This window comes from Lynx rufus, unplaced genomic scaffold, assembly GCF_022079265.1.
Source record: "Lynx rufus isolate CCGP_SWC_20201006 ecotype Redwood Valley unplaced genomic scaffold, mLynRuf1.p SCAF_2, whole genome shotgun sequence".
NCBI classification, from domain to species: Eukaryota; Metazoa; Chordata; class Mammalia; order Carnivora; family Felidae; genus Lynx; species Lynx rufus.
The window spans coordinates 113454434-113470272 of NW_025814834.1; the positions used below are offsets into that span (position 1 = coordinate 113454434).

The 15839-nt window shown below is 54.3% G+C and overlaps 1 protein-coding gene across 1 annotated transcript in view; it reads right to left on the minus strand.

Moving 5' to 3' along the window:
- Window positions 1-1006: 1006 nt before the first annotated feature.
- Window positions 1007-15839, minus strand: part of ARHGEF4 (Rho guanine nucleotide exchange factor 4) — an 89248-nt gene continuing 74415 nt past the window's right edge. The window contains exons 2-10 of the mRNA XM_047083230.1: window positions 9387-9566; window positions 8172-8348; window positions 7919-8098; window positions 5555-5787; window positions 5135-5264; window positions 3548-3679; window positions 2537-2780; window positions 1738-1815; window positions 1007-1158 (exon numbers count right to left, since the gene is read on the minus strand). Coding sequence (XP_046939186.1) covers window positions 1007-1158; window positions 1738-1815; window positions 2537-2780; window positions 3548-3679; window positions 5135-5264; window positions 5555-5787; window positions 7919-8098; window positions 8172-8348; window positions 9387-9512 — 1452 coding nt within the window. The 5' untranslated portion in view covers window positions 9513-9566. The remainder of the gene's footprint in view (window positions 1159-1737; window positions 1816-2536; window positions 2781-3547; window positions 3680-5134; window positions 5265-5554; window positions 5788-7918; window positions 8099-8171; window positions 8349-9386; window positions 9567-15839) is intronic.

The following is a 15839-nucleotide window of genomic DNA, read 5'->3' on the forward strand; positions in this document are numbered from 1 at the left end:
AAGGTATAGTGCAAGAGTGACTGACTGTACATGCTGCTGAATTCCCTTAGGCCAGAGGGGCAGCTCAGTGTTCCCGCACCCACAAGCCAGGTTCTGGCTGTACTTGTGACCCTTCTCGGCAGGACATGGGCTTCCCTCTTAACTCACATGCTCACTGGACTCTGGGTTAGTGGGTCAGTCCTGGATGCTGGGCTACAGAATTCAGTCCTTATGGCTTCTCACACTCACTTAGGGTAAGGCAATCTTTCTGTGTCACTAATAACAATTATTTTTCCCCAATGTTAGAAAAACAGAACAATCCAGACAAACTGGGAGCAGGTTCTGGAGTCAACCCACAACTACACGTGGACTGGTCACAAACCCTGACAGAAGTATGCAGTGACTATGGTTTTGTTTTCTTTCCACTATAAACACATCACAAGTGAAGAGGGTGTCCAGCAGCCAGGAGTGTCTAGAGAGGGACTGGGAGGCAAAAGAGGTGGGCTCTGGGCCCGACATTTTTGTGCACAGAATTCCGGTTCCCACCCTCCAGGGATGCAAGTTGCCTGGCACCACCAGCTGGGGACCAGGGGCCTGAAGGAGGACAGAGGGGCACACAGCCCAACTTTGCAGGGGCTGAAGGCAGTCTGCCCAGAGACAGCAGGAGGAGGGATAATAAGATGTCCAGAGAAGAGGGTCCAGAGTGGCCAGTCCTCTCACGCGTGTTGACCTGGCCGGTGGCTCTGAGCTGTGGCTCCGAGCTGTGGCTCCCAGGAGGCCCCATAGAGGTCCAGAGGATGGCGGAAGGCTCACCGCTGTGGGCCCCTGCCCCTCCAGCTGGTGTCTTCAGTGCACCAGTGGTGGGGAAGAAACGAAGAATGGGGCACCAAGCAGTTCCCTCCCTCAGCCTGTAACTTCCAGTGCACATGACAGGCAGAGGAGGCCACATGCTGTGGGCCTCAGGGAGAAAAAGCTGGAGGCCCACTGGAGGGACAGGTCCATATGGTGCTCTCAGGTGGGGGCTGACTCACTTGCGGAACGGTGCCAGCCGGCTAATGCTGTGCCAGAAGGTGGATGGCTTCCGCTTGGGCTCTGCCAGTACCAAGACCTGTTGCTGGGGCAGGCTGGCCGGCAGTGCCGGGTGCTTCTGGCGTGCCAGGTAGTAGGGCCGGCTGAGGGCTGAGCAGGAAAAGAAAGCAGGGATCATAGGTGCCTAGGGAGCCAGGTGTCACATGGCAGAATGGCAGCCTCTGCTTGGTAGGGGGTGGAATGGGTCCCATCCCATGGGAGGGAAGTTCCTTCATGGGGCTGACCACATCCAGTGGCCTGAGCCACTGTAGAGGGGATGGCCAGGAAACCTGGGACGGTGTGGGGCCCTGGAGCTTCTCCATGGCACAGGCCCCGTGCCAGGCATTTATCAGCTCTGTTGGAATGGGGATATGGGCTCCTTGCCAGGAGGTTGTACGGAGGCCTGCCAGAAAGCAGTCCTGCCTGGGGAGGTGTGCTGTCATTAATGCTACTGCTCTGGGGGATGTGAGGGGATTGAGAGCAAAATTATCAACTGCACACTGATTAAAGCTTTGTCACCAGTGGCCCCTTACCACCAACCTTTGGGAACAAACACCTGGAAAGGGCAGTGGGCAGCAGATGGGATCTACATGCTAGCTGGCTTTGTTCTGGGGGTCAGAGAGGAGTTTGATCTTGATCAGGTAGTAGGGCCAGGCTGCTGTGGGAGGAGGTAGGGTACCATCCACTTACCTTTGGGCTTCCCGGTGGCCTGCTGCTTGCTGGCATTCAGCATGGCCTGCTTCCTCTGCAGCTCGGTGATGGAAAAGCCTGGGAGGGAGGACCCCAAATGAGACCTCTGCTTGACCTCTTCTTATTTTGAGGACTTGACTTCCACCTCCTCCCCCTCCCCAGCCAGTGTTGCTCTTGTCCTGTGCCTCTCGGCACCTGGTGTATCCTGCATCTCTCACAGGGTCTGGTGTCCCATCATGCTGCAGATGCTCAGTATCCTGCTCAGCCATCCTGCCTTGGCCAACCAGGCAGAGGAGATGCTCAGTGGGCCCTCCCTACATCCTTGCCCTACCCCATCTCTCACCCAGACCCAGTCCTTGATGTATTATTCAGCATCTAGTGTCCTTTCCACTATGGTGGAGGCTCTTTCCCAGACCAAGAGCCAATCTGGTCATTCTGAGTGTGATGTCCAGGGGCCCATGGAGAGAAAAGGAATGCAGCAGGGAGGTATCTTGCTTATGTTGGGGTGGGTGAGGTTTCTCAAAGCCCATGCCCAAATCCTACTTGAATGCTTTGTGCTGGAAAGGGGCCTCATCAGGTCTCTGCAACTGAGAAGGCCCCCACCTTATGGAGTGTGTGTGGTAGAAAAACCTGGACAGGCCAACAGACCATGCCATGCCTTGGGGCTGAAATGAAGAGCTGCCCTGGGTTGTGGCACATGGCTACCTCGCAGTCTCAAGGTTGTCCTGACCTTGCATTCAGGGGTGAGGAGGGCTGGGTGGGCCCTCACAGTGGATCAAGGCTGAGTGGGGTCTCGCACCTGTCTCCTGGTCCAGCCGCACCTGCTCCCTCTCCCTGGCGAAGGCCTTGAGCCAGCGTTGTTTTTGCTCAGGCTTCCTGGCACACAGCAGGTGACTCTCTCCCGTGGTGCCGCAGAGCAGACGGAAAGCATTCTTGACACTCACGTGGAGGTCTCGATCTTTCCCATCCTCCAGGTCCACCACCTCCAGGCCATCCATGTCCACTCGGCCCTTATAGTACAGCACATCCCGGCGGAGAAGGTCCTACCAGAGACTCTGTGAGCTCCTGTTCTATATCCTGCTTTTCAAGTCCTTACCTCTCAGGCCTCTGAACCACTCTCCTGACCTATTTATGCCTCACCCCCTGCCCTGCAGTCAGAAGGGCCAGCGGGCTGCACACCCACTTTCCCAGCAGGTGGTAAGCTCACAAGGGCAGAGTGTGGTGTGGCCCACAGCTGTGTGCTGAACCCATGCTGGAGGAGCCTCGTGCCTTCAGTGAAATTACTGACTAGCCTGGAGGGCACCCACTGCCTCACAGAGAGGCAGCCATGGAGACAGTGGGTCAGGGCCCATACTGCACAACAGAAGAGTACCAGGCCTACCGGGCCGGGCCCAGTATCAGTTGACCGGGAGGGCTTCCTGAACAGGGCCACTTGGGCCATGTGCTGAGAGGAGCAGAAGCTAACGGCAAAGAAGAGGCAACAGGAGCAGAGGATGCCAGGGCTCAGGGGGAGCTGAGGTGGCTTTAGAAGCAAGCAGAGGCTAGGTCATGAAGGAGGGTGTTCTCAACAGCACTGGACCCTGGTCAGACTGTGAGGGCCACCCCATGGTCCTCGAGCTACTTGGCTTCCTTCACAAACAACGATCCTCATCCTGGTCCTATGGGCCTGAACAGGGAAGGGCCTGCTGTACTGAACGTCCTCAGGACGTGTGTGGCTCCTTTTCTCTGGCAGCTACTCCCAGCCCCCAGCTTCACCCCCTCCACTCCCGCTCTGAACGGCTCGTTCAGCAGGGCACAGCAGCTCTGGTACCTTCTTGCAGTAGATGAGCTGGTGGTCAAAGAGGAAAAACATCCTCTGCTGGCTCTTGGCTTGTGGTTGTGTAACACGGGTCAGCTCCCCCGAGTAGATGAGTTCCGAACTCCTGACCAGGAGATCTTCCCCCTGGTGGACCCCAAGGAACACTATGAGCTGAGTGTACCCAAACTGGGAAGCCCCCTCCACTGGGCACTGCCCCCTGCCTCTGTCATGAGTTGGGCAGGCTCCCCACTGGCCTGGTCTGCCTGTGGCCCCCACTGGGCTAGGGTCTGCAGTGAGCAGCAGGCCACAGAGGGAGGGGTTGCTCTTGAAGCCCAAGGCAGTGGTGGGCACAGTGGGGTGTTAAGGAGTAAAAAGGTGGTTTAACCTACTAGTTGTCTCTGCAAAATGGGGCCAGTGACGGCCAGTCATGTGCACACTTGAAATGTGGCTGATCCCTATTGTGATGTCATGTAAGTAAACACCAATTTTGAAGACTTAGTATAAAGAATGTGAAATATTTCACTAATGATTTTGTTGCTTACATGTTGAAACACTTTGGATATGCTGACTTAAATAAAACATTATTAAAATTAATTTTACCTGCTTTTTTTCTGTTTCCAGATGGCTATTAGAACATCTAAAATGACCCATGTGGCTCCCATGATACTTCGATTAGACAGTGCTATGCTCAAGAATAATTAGACCTGGCTCAAGTCACCTGTGAGCCTTGTCTTTAGGGGCTTATGAAGTTTTCTTAGCTAAATGTAGTTAGTACCTGAAGCTCCATCATCAGACCTCAAACTTTCAGGCTAAGCCAAACCTCACTCTGGTTCCTCCTTAGAAAATGCAAACCATAGCCAGTTCTTGGCAGCCATTCAGTTTGGGATAAGTGAGTTTGTAGGGGTCCTTAGCCAGGGCTAGGCCTCAGAACCAGTCACGAGGAAAAGAAAACAAGCAAACAAACAAAAAAACCCCAAAAACTACACTGCTCAGCCCTGACACCAGGGATTCTAATTCTGTGTTTCTAGGGTGGGGTCCAGGAATCTGTATTTTCATAACATTTTATGGCTGGTGGGTGGGGGTGGAAAGAGCAGGATGAGAAGGCCTCTAAAGGACAGGAATGTCCCCATTAGTTCAGGTCTCTGGGTGGCTTCAGAAGGCAAGACTGGTGGATATAAGGGGCATGTGCAAGCCTGAAGAATGGAATCAGGAATGGAATGAAAACCCATGGTAATCCGTTTTCGGTCATGCTGTGGCAGGCCTGAACCCTTCTGTTGGGAGTCCCAGTAGTTACTGCCACTTGGGGATCTGGCCTGTCCCTTGAGGGCTGAGGACTAGCTCCTCCTGCTGGGCCAGCTGACTGCACTGGGAGCAGCATCCTATGTCACACATGCTGGGCACTCTTGACCAGGAAAGAGGCCACCAGGCCTGCAGCTGCATGCTCCAGTGGGTTGGCCTGGGCAGAGGACCAGCTCTCCTACTGCGAGCTCCCAGAGCATGACTCCCACTTCAGCTCCTTCCTAGATTTTTCAAAGGCAAGCGTGATTTTAAAGCAAGGAGCCATGCCCCACGGTATTTTCCGAGCTGTGGGGCCCTCACCTCCCAATCCTCTATGGAGCTCTGCCACTGAGCAATCTTGTCAATGTTTTCAAGCCTCCGTTTCCGTTCGTTGATGAGCCGGGCCACATTCTTCATGGCATGTAAGGCTGCCTCCACATCCTTGAAGTCCCTGGGGCATAACAGACATGGAAGAAGGTTGTACTAGGGAGGGCAGAGAGGGGCTGTGGAGCTGCCTCCCTCTGGGGCTATGCCCTTGGCAGTTTTCACTTGTCAATGCCAGACGGTGCGTCTGGGCACCACAAAACTTAACATCCTATTTTTGTCCTCTTCTTTCATTGTAATGACAGCATGTGACAGCAGGGACTATTTTACTATGTGCTGTCAGTCAGAACTCAACACTCTGGCTGACCCAAGGCATGAAGAGCCTCAGACTGCCCTCCCTCTCCAGCAGCCTCCTACCTGTGCTGGGGGGGTGTGTACTTGAGCAGCTCAGCCAGCTGCAGAGGGTACTTGCAGATCTTCTGTACCGGTGTCAGCAGAAAGCCGTCCAGGGAGATATCTATCATCTTCTGCAGTAACCGGCAGGCCTCAAAGAAGTACACATACTTGCTGAGCTTGGTAAGCCTGGAGAGCTCCACACAGGCATTGGGGTGGTTGTTGCAGTACTCCGAGTAGATCTGGAAGTCTGCTTGCTGGGGGCACAGCTGGAGGTCAGGATGGTGACCTCCTGCTCCCTCAGGCCACCCAGGCAACTCGGGCACAGCATAGGAGAGGGAGCAGGGGCCTCTGTATTTCCCTCAGGAGCTGGGCTCAGAGGGCCCAGGCTCTCTCTACCCATGTCACTGGGCACAAGCTATGTGGAATTAGACACAGGGGTATTAGACACCTGAAAACTCAGGCATGTGTGTGTCCTGTCACCACCCAGATTTCTCAGCAGATATTTTGACTGTATGTCAGGTTTTTTTTGGGTGAAATCAATGATGTTAATAAGGAAGCACTACCAAGGCCAAAAACTAGAAAGAGAGAGAGAAAGGAGAGAGAGAAGGAGGGAGAGGACAGGGGAAAGAAGGGAGAGAAGAGAAAGAAAGGAGAGACAGAAGGGGAAAGTGGAGTGGGGGGAAGAAGAGAGAGAGAGAAGGATAGAGAGGAGAGAGGATTGGGGGGAAGAAGGGAGAGAAAGGAGAGTGAAGGGGAGAGAAGAGAGGAGATAAAGAAGGAGAGAGAGGGAGAAGAGAGAGAGAGGGAGAAGAGAGAGAGAGGGAGGGACAGAGACAAGGAGAGAGAGAGGGAGGGAGAAGGACAGAGAGAAGGATTGAGAGGAAGAGAGAGACAGAAGGAGATTAAGGGAGATTAAATGGCTTCCAGGGTCTATGGCTGTGCCCCCTGGTGTGTCGCTTCTTCCTCACAAAGCTCTGGCTTCATATCTGGGCAGCCAGTGCCACTTTATCCATTCACCATGTGACAGATACGTCCACATTGTGTGTGTATTGTTTAAAAAAATTTTTTTTCATGTTTATTTATTTTGAGAGAGAGAGAGAGCATGAGCAGGGGAGGGTCAGAGAGAGAGAGAGGGAGAGAGATCCCAAGCAGGCTCCACGCTGCCAGGGCAGAACCTGACACCAGGTTCAATCCCACGAACCACAAGATCATGACCTGAGCTGAAATCAAGAGTCAGATGTTTAACCAACTGAGCCACCCAGGTGCCCCTTGTGTGTGTCTTGAGACACACACACACATGAGGCACATGAGACTCACTGTGCCTTTTTTTTTCTTTTTTTTTTTTTTTTTTTGTTGTTGTTCTATCTACCTGACCCAGAGAAAGACTGGGTCTTTAGTGACTAGGACTTCATGGACTTAGGTGGGAAAGGAGGGTAACAGCAGTAAGCTCACTGGCCAGTTGCTGTGATGGTCACACTGGGTGATGTCAATAAAGTGCCTATCCCTCCCTTCCAGCCCCCATCACAACTCTGCCTGCTGCATAACTGGCTCCAAATCCCACACTCACTCAGCTGCTCTGACCCCACTACCCATTCCTGCTCAGGGAATCTAAGGTCTCCCCTTCCAGTTCTCCTGCCACTGGAGCCAGGAAATAGGGCCCTTCCAACAGCCCCCTCAACCCCCACCCCCACATACACTGGTAGTAGCCAGGAAGGAACCCATATTGTCCTTGATGGGCTGGCCTTGGCATCCTCTGCTCAACCCCACATAAATGCCACAGGAGACAGACAGAAACAAGTGCTTCCTTACCAGGCAAGGCCAGGAGTCCATCTAGCCCACACCATCCAATTAAATCACCAATCCAACTGGCATTTAGAGTGGAAGTAAGTGCTACACATTACACAAATTCCAGTTTTCTTACTGTGTGAGGAAGCCCAGAATCTGCTATGACAGCTCTGAGGATGCTCAGCAGGTGGCCCCGCCCAGCTTTGCCTTCTACTTCCTGTAGCCCAAGAAAACCTTTTCCGCTGATGCCTAAGGCCCCCTGCTCCAAGGAGCCTTCTCTGACTTGGTCTGCCTCCCAAAGAAGCAGAGACATTGCTGAAAGGGTGAAGGCGGTTGGGTACTAGGGGAGTGGGGCCTGGAAGCTTCTGGGAAGAGAAGAGCAAGTTGCCTGGGCTTTTAGCCTGCAGGGCCCACTTCTGTCTGCGAGGAGGCAGGAATGGGAGCCAAGGGCAAAGGGTGGCTTACATGCTCGGGGGCCAGGGTGTGTGTGTGCAGGGGAGTGGGGACCACCAGCAAAGAAGGGCAGAGGGGGACTGCCTGGCTGGGAGGCCTGGAGAATGGGCCCTGGGCAGAGAGGTTGCTGGGGCAGGGCGTGCTCACGTGCTCCAGGAAGCAGGCGCCCAGCTCGCTCAGGTGGGGGCGCTCCCTGTTGAACCTCTGCTCTAGCGCCTTCACGAACGCCTTCTGGCACCGGTAGATGTCCTCGATGTTCCCAAAGATGGTGCGCAGCTGTTCCTCGCTGAACATGTCAGCACGCTTGCGACACTGCCTGATGTAGCCCTGCAGCCCATGGCCCGTCAGGTCTCTCTCTGGTCCCCCCACGCCACCCTCCGCACCTCCTGCCAGGCCTCACCTCGCAGATGTCCCGCAGATGCTTGATGTAGTCCCGCTCAGTGCTGAGGATCTCGTTGATGACATTGGTCCGCATCTGGTCCTTGCTGCTCTGTGCCTCAGCACTTCCATCCTCGGCCCCGCCGTCCCCAGCCCGCAACGTGTCATCGTCGGCGGGCTCGTCCTGGTTCACCCGTAGCTGCAGGCAGCACGTGGCCAGTCAGTGCCCGGAGGGTCAGCCCCTGTGGCCCGCACGCGGGGGCAGTGGTGAACTGAGGCTGGGAGGAAGGTAGGCATGGCAGCCCCCTGCCCCCAACACCGGAGGCTCGCCAGCCCTTTCAGAGGCGCCAGCTTCTGTCCCTCTCCCTCTCTGTCGCCTTCTGTCCCCCTCCCCCTCCCGCGCTGGTGCTGGACTCCGTGCTGGGAGCAGAGTGGATGCTCACTCTTAGGGGGTTTCCGAACCAGTGCCTGCTCACTCCAGCCCCTCTTAGGGCCTGTGACAGAAGTGAATGGGTGATTGGGGCCTTTCTGGCTCTGTGACCTGGAACTAGGACAGGCTTGGGATGGACAATGGGCCGTTTATCCATGAGGTCTGGGGCAGGGGAAGCAATGAAACCCAAGGTCTGAGAACTCTACTCCCCACTGCCTTCTGCATGGCCTTTGAGGGTACCCGGGTTCCTTCCTTGGACACCAAAGGCCACCATAGGTAGATTCTGGGTCTCCTCCCTGTGATCTTTTGTGCTAACGACTTAACTTGTCCAAGCCTCAATTTTCTCAGGTATAAGTGGCTGTTCCCAGCTCCCAGAGCGTTGCGGAAGTTTGAGATGCCTATCCAACTTTTCTGAAGTGTTTAGTAAATGCCTGATACACCGAGTTGTTTGTGGTGGTGGCATTCTAACATGCAGATTCCCCCTGGAGGAATCCACACACCATCGTTTCTGACCCATTCCTTTCTGCACACCAAGGGCACCCTGGTGGGAGGGGTGGGGCAGGCAGGAGTTTGTGATGGTCTGCAGGTGGAGGAAGGTTGTGTCACAATTCTGTGGCTGGCCTTCTTCACATCCCCGTCCCCACACCTCCCATCTCCAGCCCGCAGTCTTGCAGTCCCAGCACAGCCATAGGTAGGTGGGGGTCCATGCCCAGCACCTCTAACCCCAGAGCAGTTTCAGGTCTGCACTTCTGAGCAGAGCCAGTTGGCTCCTTATGGACCCAGAGAAAGCATAGGCTGGTGCCATACCCGCACGAAGCTGGCTGGAAACCACCCCTCGCCATCAGCAACACGACCCCACCACCACTCTCTGTTGGTGGCATCCATTACTTCGATGACATCCCCAGCTTTGAAGCCCAGTTCCTGGTCATCCATGGTGACATGGTCCCAGAGTGCTTCAGCACAGACCACACTGCCATCACTGATGAGCTGTAAAGAGAGCCACAGATAGGCAGATCAGTGGGGTAAACCTGCCAGGGACCTCCTCATGGGGCAGGGTGTTCCTGTTTTCTGCCTCCCCACCCCTCAGCAGCCCTGAGAAGAGGGGATCCTGACTCATGTTACAAAGGAGTGAACGGAGGCTCCTCCTGAGCCAGCCATTCTTCAGGGAACAGGACTATGCCCTGGGCATGTCTGGACTGGCAGGGCTCATGATGAAGCCTGAAGTGAACTTGACCACTAGAATACTGGTGAGCCACAGAATCTGAGAGGCAAGCATGTTGCTCACTCTCCTGCACAGGGCACACCTTCCTCCCATCCCCATTGGACTAGTGATTAAATTATTGTTCTCAGCTTCATTTACCATCTCTGCTCTCCTCTGTGATGCTGGGGCTGGGCACAGCAAGCTACATTTCTTCTGTGCCAGCTGCTCCCTGTTAGGTTCTCCAAATGTGGTGTTGGAGGGTACCACAAGGCTGGAGGGAGAAGGGCTTGCTCCCTCCTGCTGGCTTCTTGTGGACTTGCATTACCTGTGAGGTCACCTGGCAAGCAACAGCACCACTCCTCCCAGGGACAGCGGTTCCCAGCCATCACGGTAGCTGGATCTGGTTTGCAGTGTTTTTCCAACACTGGCAGAACCGGTCTCTTGGCCCTCCCCTGCCACATCCACCAGCACTAGCTGAGCAGCACCTATCCTTAGACTTCTAGGTCTCAAGCCCTACAGGATCCTCAGCTTTAATTACTCCAACCTCTTTCCTATATTCCCTAGCTGTAGGAGAGGTAGGTTCACCTTGCAGCTGCTACCTCTGTAACAGATACCTCAGGATTGTTCTTGTGCACTTGGGTTATGGAGTCAAGTACTTTAAAACTGGCTCATAATTCTTTATATTAATTTCTCTCTGCTGAAATAACTTGGTGTGTTTCCTTACTCCAACATGGCCATGGACCTCACATCAGGAGCGATGCTCCTATCATGGACCTCACATCAGGAGGAGATGGAATTCTGCGCCGCCCCCCTCCCCCCCCCCCCACCAAGCCCCCAGGCAGCCCTTGTGCTCAGAGCTCCATTTCCTGTTGGGCTGACACCTGCTTTCCTGTAACATGGGCTCAGTTTCTGCTCCGTGAATAATGAATGGCTCTGAGTGCTTAGGACAAGAGGAAGGGTAGACAGGGGGCTATACAAGAGGTGAGATCTATGCCCCTTTCTGCTGGGACCAAGTGTTGGTTCTATCACAGCCATGGGCTGGCTCTTTGGTTAAGCAGTCACTACCGCAGAGCATCACCAGTCAGGCCGTCTGCGCCAACTCTTTCCTCCTCTGAGCTGCTTGCCTCTGCCCCCATTCATGAGTGTGAATCCTCCCTTGGCTTCAGGTCCAATGGGACCTTTCCTCGGTGCTCCCAGGGCAGTGTGTGTTCTTCAGATTGAAATGGGAACCAGAGCAGGGCTGCAGCAAGACTAGCTGGGTCTTCACCTAAGAGTTCCAGTAGCTAAAATGTTTCCCCCAAACCCTGAATGGGCAGAGTGAAGGGTAGGGCAGGCCACCTGGTACCAGAGCCCACTCAGGCTGGAACCTTCCCTAGGGTAGGGCCTGAGCAAGCACATTCAGAAACCTTCAGTTTATGTGTTCTGGGAATGGAGCCTACTCCAAACCCTGATGAAATCATTCCTCAGAATGATTATATGCACATTTACTCTCACGCAACAGCCATTCAGGGGCTGCAGATGCCCAAGGCCCACCAGAGACCACAGGCACCAAGCACTGGGTTATTTCTGGGGGGTTGCATGCCTCCTCAAGGGACCATTGCAATCATCCCAGCTAAAAAGACATACTACAGGTATGTCCTCTTCTGCAAGAAGGCCTGGCCCCCAGGATCAAGACCTCCTGGCTGCAATATGACAAGATGAGACCAGAGGACTCAGCAAGGCATCATGAAAGGAGCCAGCCTGCTGTACCTAGGGAGCAGGCACTAGACTGGGCAGCCCATAGCTGGCACACTCCACACAAGCAGGCTACCACTCCTGGCCTTGAAAGATCTTGCCTGAAGACGAGGAAGAAACAGAGTACTCAAGGGTGGTGTGGGTGAGCCAATGAGAATGTGGGCTGCAGGTGAATGTCCTCTTTCAGGGACAGTGATCACAGGTAAGCATGTGCATCAGGACCGAAGGTGTGTGTGACGATGGATGAGTGTGGCCATAAAGACAGAGGGTGTGTATGACATCAGGCAAATGTGTGCATCACCATGGAGGGAATATGTGACTATAGGCTATTTGGGTAGTTTTGATCCTTGAGAGGCGGGTGTTCCGAGACCCCCCTCTTCCTGCACACACCATGACATGCACCTGCCAACACACATTTACATACTCACTAACAGGATGCTACACTTTGATCTCTGGAGAACAGTATGCCATATTGCAGGTATATGCTCTCCACCCTCAGTTCACACCAGCTACATACACATGCAGGTCTCTAGGACATCATGGATGCTGCCTTCACTGCTGGAGCCCAGGCAGGGAGGAAGCAATTCAGACATACCCACACAGCCCAGCTTCCCACCATTTCTCTTCCCAGGTTGTTTCCTACTAATATTAACCAGGCCAGGTGCCTCCTTCTAACTCCAGGTTTTCTCAAGTGAGCCCTGAGCAAAAGCCCCTCTTGTAAGGCCCAATGACTCCCCCTTCTGCTTTATTCTGCCAGCCCTTGCAGAGAGGTGCACATCCTACAGAGTGGTTTCCTGTATAGCTATGGGGGGAAGGGCTCCAGGTATGGGACAAACAGGTAAGGCTTCCCAGAGAGACCATGGTTCCTGACCTTTATGGACAAGCCCCAATACCTGCCTTGTCCAGTTATCCAGAAGCCCTTGGTGGTGGTGGTGGTGGTGCGGTTGGTCACATTTGTCACTTTCTTGTCCTAGTACCTTGCTGTGCACAGGAGTTAGCCTGACAGACTCACAGTCTTCAGCAAATCCCCTGGTCTCCCTCACTGATGCCCACAGTAACCATGTGCTCTCCCTGGGCCACAAAACTCCTCTATAGATCCACAAAAGGGCGGCACTCTGTCACCAAGATAAAATATAGCTCCAAGAGGTCAGACATGCATTCTACCTCCAGGATAGTCCAGAGGCCATCAGGGCCCACACTAGATGGGTTTCTGGGCAGAGGCCCTTCCTGAAGCTCTCTGTCTGAGGTACGGCTGCACAGAAACCCAGATTTGAGTCCAGTAGGCTGAGGGGCAAGGGTTGCAGGTTCATTCTTGGCCTGGCAGTGGGGAGCAGAAGCTGGCTCTGAGACATGGGCTGTTTACCGGGGGCAGGTCGGGAGAGGGAGGGGGCAGGATCCAGTCTTGTGCCCTGGAGACTTTGACAGGCTGGAGGAAGCCAGGCTTTACCTCAAAGCTGCTCTTGATGACCACTCACCACCCTTCCCACCCTGTCCTATCTCCTCCTCTCTCTCACACATGCCCACCCTGTCCTATCTCCTCCTCTCTCTCACACATGCAGGCCGGTGGAGGATTCCAATCAGACAGTCTGGGAAGGAATATGGCTCAGCTCCTCCAGGCCACAGCCCAGCAGGGGAGAGGGGGTGTTCAGAGTGCCCACGTTCCAGGGATGCAGGCAGGGCTCTACCCGTAGTAGCTGCACGCTGGCCGAGACCACTAACCTGGATACAGCAACGGCAGATGACACGTGCACAGGAGCCCACTCATCTCCCCATTTTTCAACCCACACAGAAACGCATGTCCAGTTCCGCGCACACGGCAGTCACACGTACACTTTCCAGACAACCACAGACAGCCGTGTCCACAGCTGCATCCGCATCCTCAGTTACACGTAGAGACGCGCCATTTTAGGTACACGCACACGCGCACGGCACAAAGGACAGGCAGAAGAACCCCGTGGCACAAGGGTCACCAGGCCCCAGAGTCACCTGCAGGGCCGCACCACCCGGGGGACGCACGCACACACCGGGCCGTGGCACATGGAGCTGGCAGAGGAGGGGGGGGACCAGGGCCAGGCGGGGTCAGCCGGCGCACCTCCGGCCACTGCGGGCACTGAGGAGGACGCGGCTGAAAAGGAAGATGCTCCGCGGCGCGGCGCCACTCACCCCTGCGCGATCCCCCGCGGCGCCCTGCCCGGGCGGTCAGCGGAAGGCCAGCAGGAATATCAGCACGACGTTGATGAGGACCAGGAGCGCCAGCACAGCGAAGACCACCACGCGCTGGGCGCCGGGGGGCAGGTTGCAGCGCAGCAAGGCGCGCAGGGCGCTGCCGGGCGCCGCGGGGCGTCGCCGGGACTGCGGGGCTCTGGCCATGGCCCCGGCCTGCCAGCCCCGTGCGGCCCGGAGATCCCGCCGCGATAGGGCGGGAGCAGGGCGGCCCGGAGCGCCCGGAGGGGGGCGGAGCCGCTGCGGTCGCCGGGCCCGGGGCTTCTCCAGCTCAGCTAGCGACGTGTGCGCCGCGTCTCCAGGCCCCGCAGCCCTAGCAACCGAGCCGGCCGCAAGGGCGGGGGAGCCGGGGTGGGAGGGGTGAGGAGGCACGGGCGTGCCAGGCGGCCTGCCCGGGGCGCCTCCTGACGGGGGGGGGGGGGGGGGGGAGTTCCTAGGGGGACCTAGACGCGCTCCCGGCGATCGGGGACCCCGCACTGACCGGGCGCGGAGGGCCACGCTGCGCTCGGGGCAGGGCGTGGGAGGAGGTGCGTGGGGGTGCCTCAAGGCTTCACAGTATTGGGGCACCGGGCCATGGGGATAGGCTAGGGGCTCTGATCCCTAATACCAAGAGCTGTCGTGGCCCCCACTTCAGGAGTCAATGCATCTCGCAAAGGTCAGGTAATTTGCTCACTCATAAAAGCGCCTAGGAATACAGGGATGGTGGAGTCAGGACAGACTGAGGCATCACCCACATGGAGGTGCTCCAGGAAGGTCCTGACTCAGGACTTCTCCTTACTGACCCATCCCAGCAGCATTTTGTTCCTTTGGGAAAGCAGCTGGCTTCTTCAGTGGCTACTCCCCTTCTCGCCCCCCCCCCCGCCACCGTTTTATTGAGGTATAACTGACAAAAATTGTATATATTTAAGAGATATAATTTGATGTTTTGAAATAGGTATACATTGTGCAATAATCACCACAATCAGGCTAATTACCCTATCACCTCTCGTGTGTGTGTGTGTGTGTGTGTGTGTGTGTGGTGACAACACTAAGATCTAACCACTTCACACACTTCAAGTATACAACACAGTACTCCTTAACTATGGTCACCATGCTGCACATTAGATCTCCAAAACTTAGTCATCTGGCACAACAGAAACTTTGTATACTTTGGCTGACATGTCCCCATTTTTCCCTCCCTCAACTCCAGGCAATCCCCTGTCTATCTTCTGCTTCTATGAGTTTGTTTGACTTTTAGATTACACATATAATAAGATGACACACTTTTCATCTTTCTGTGTCTGGCTTATTTCACTTAGCATAATGTCCTCCAAGTTCATCCGCTATGTCACAAATGGTGGGCTTTCCCTTTTAAAGGCTGAATAATATTCCATGGCATATAAACCACATTTTGCTTGTCCAATCATCATGCAATGAATGCTTAGGTTGTTTCCATGTCTTTGCTACTGAATAATGCTGCAGAGAAGACGGGAGTGCAGATATCTCTTCGAGATCCTGATCCCATTTTCTTGGAACACCCACAAATATGATTGCTGGATCACATAATAATTCTATTTTAAATTTTTTGAGGAGCTTCCATACTGGCTGTACCAATCTACATTCCCACCAATAGTTTATAAGGGTTTCCTTTTCTCCACACTGTCACCAACACTTATCCTTTGTCTTTTTAATAATAGCCACTCTAAGAGATGTGAGGTGATATCTCATTGTGATTTTGGTTTGCATGTCTCTGATGATTAGCAATGGTGAACATCTGTCCATATACCTGTTGGCCATTTTGTATATCTTCTTTTGAGAAATGTCTATTCAGGTCCTCTGTCCATTTTAAAAATGGATTATTTGGGTTTTTTGCTACTGGGTTGTATGAATTACTTATATATTTTGGATATTAATCCTTTATCAGATATATGGTTTGCAAATACATTCTCCCATTCCACAGATTGCCTTTTCACTCTGTTGATAGTTTCCTTTAATGTACAGAAGCTTTTAGGCCTGGTGTAATCCCACTTATCTATTTTTGCTTTTGTTACATGTGCTTTTGGCATCATATCCAAAATAACATTGCCCAGACCAATGTCGAGAAGCTTTTCCCTATTTTCTTC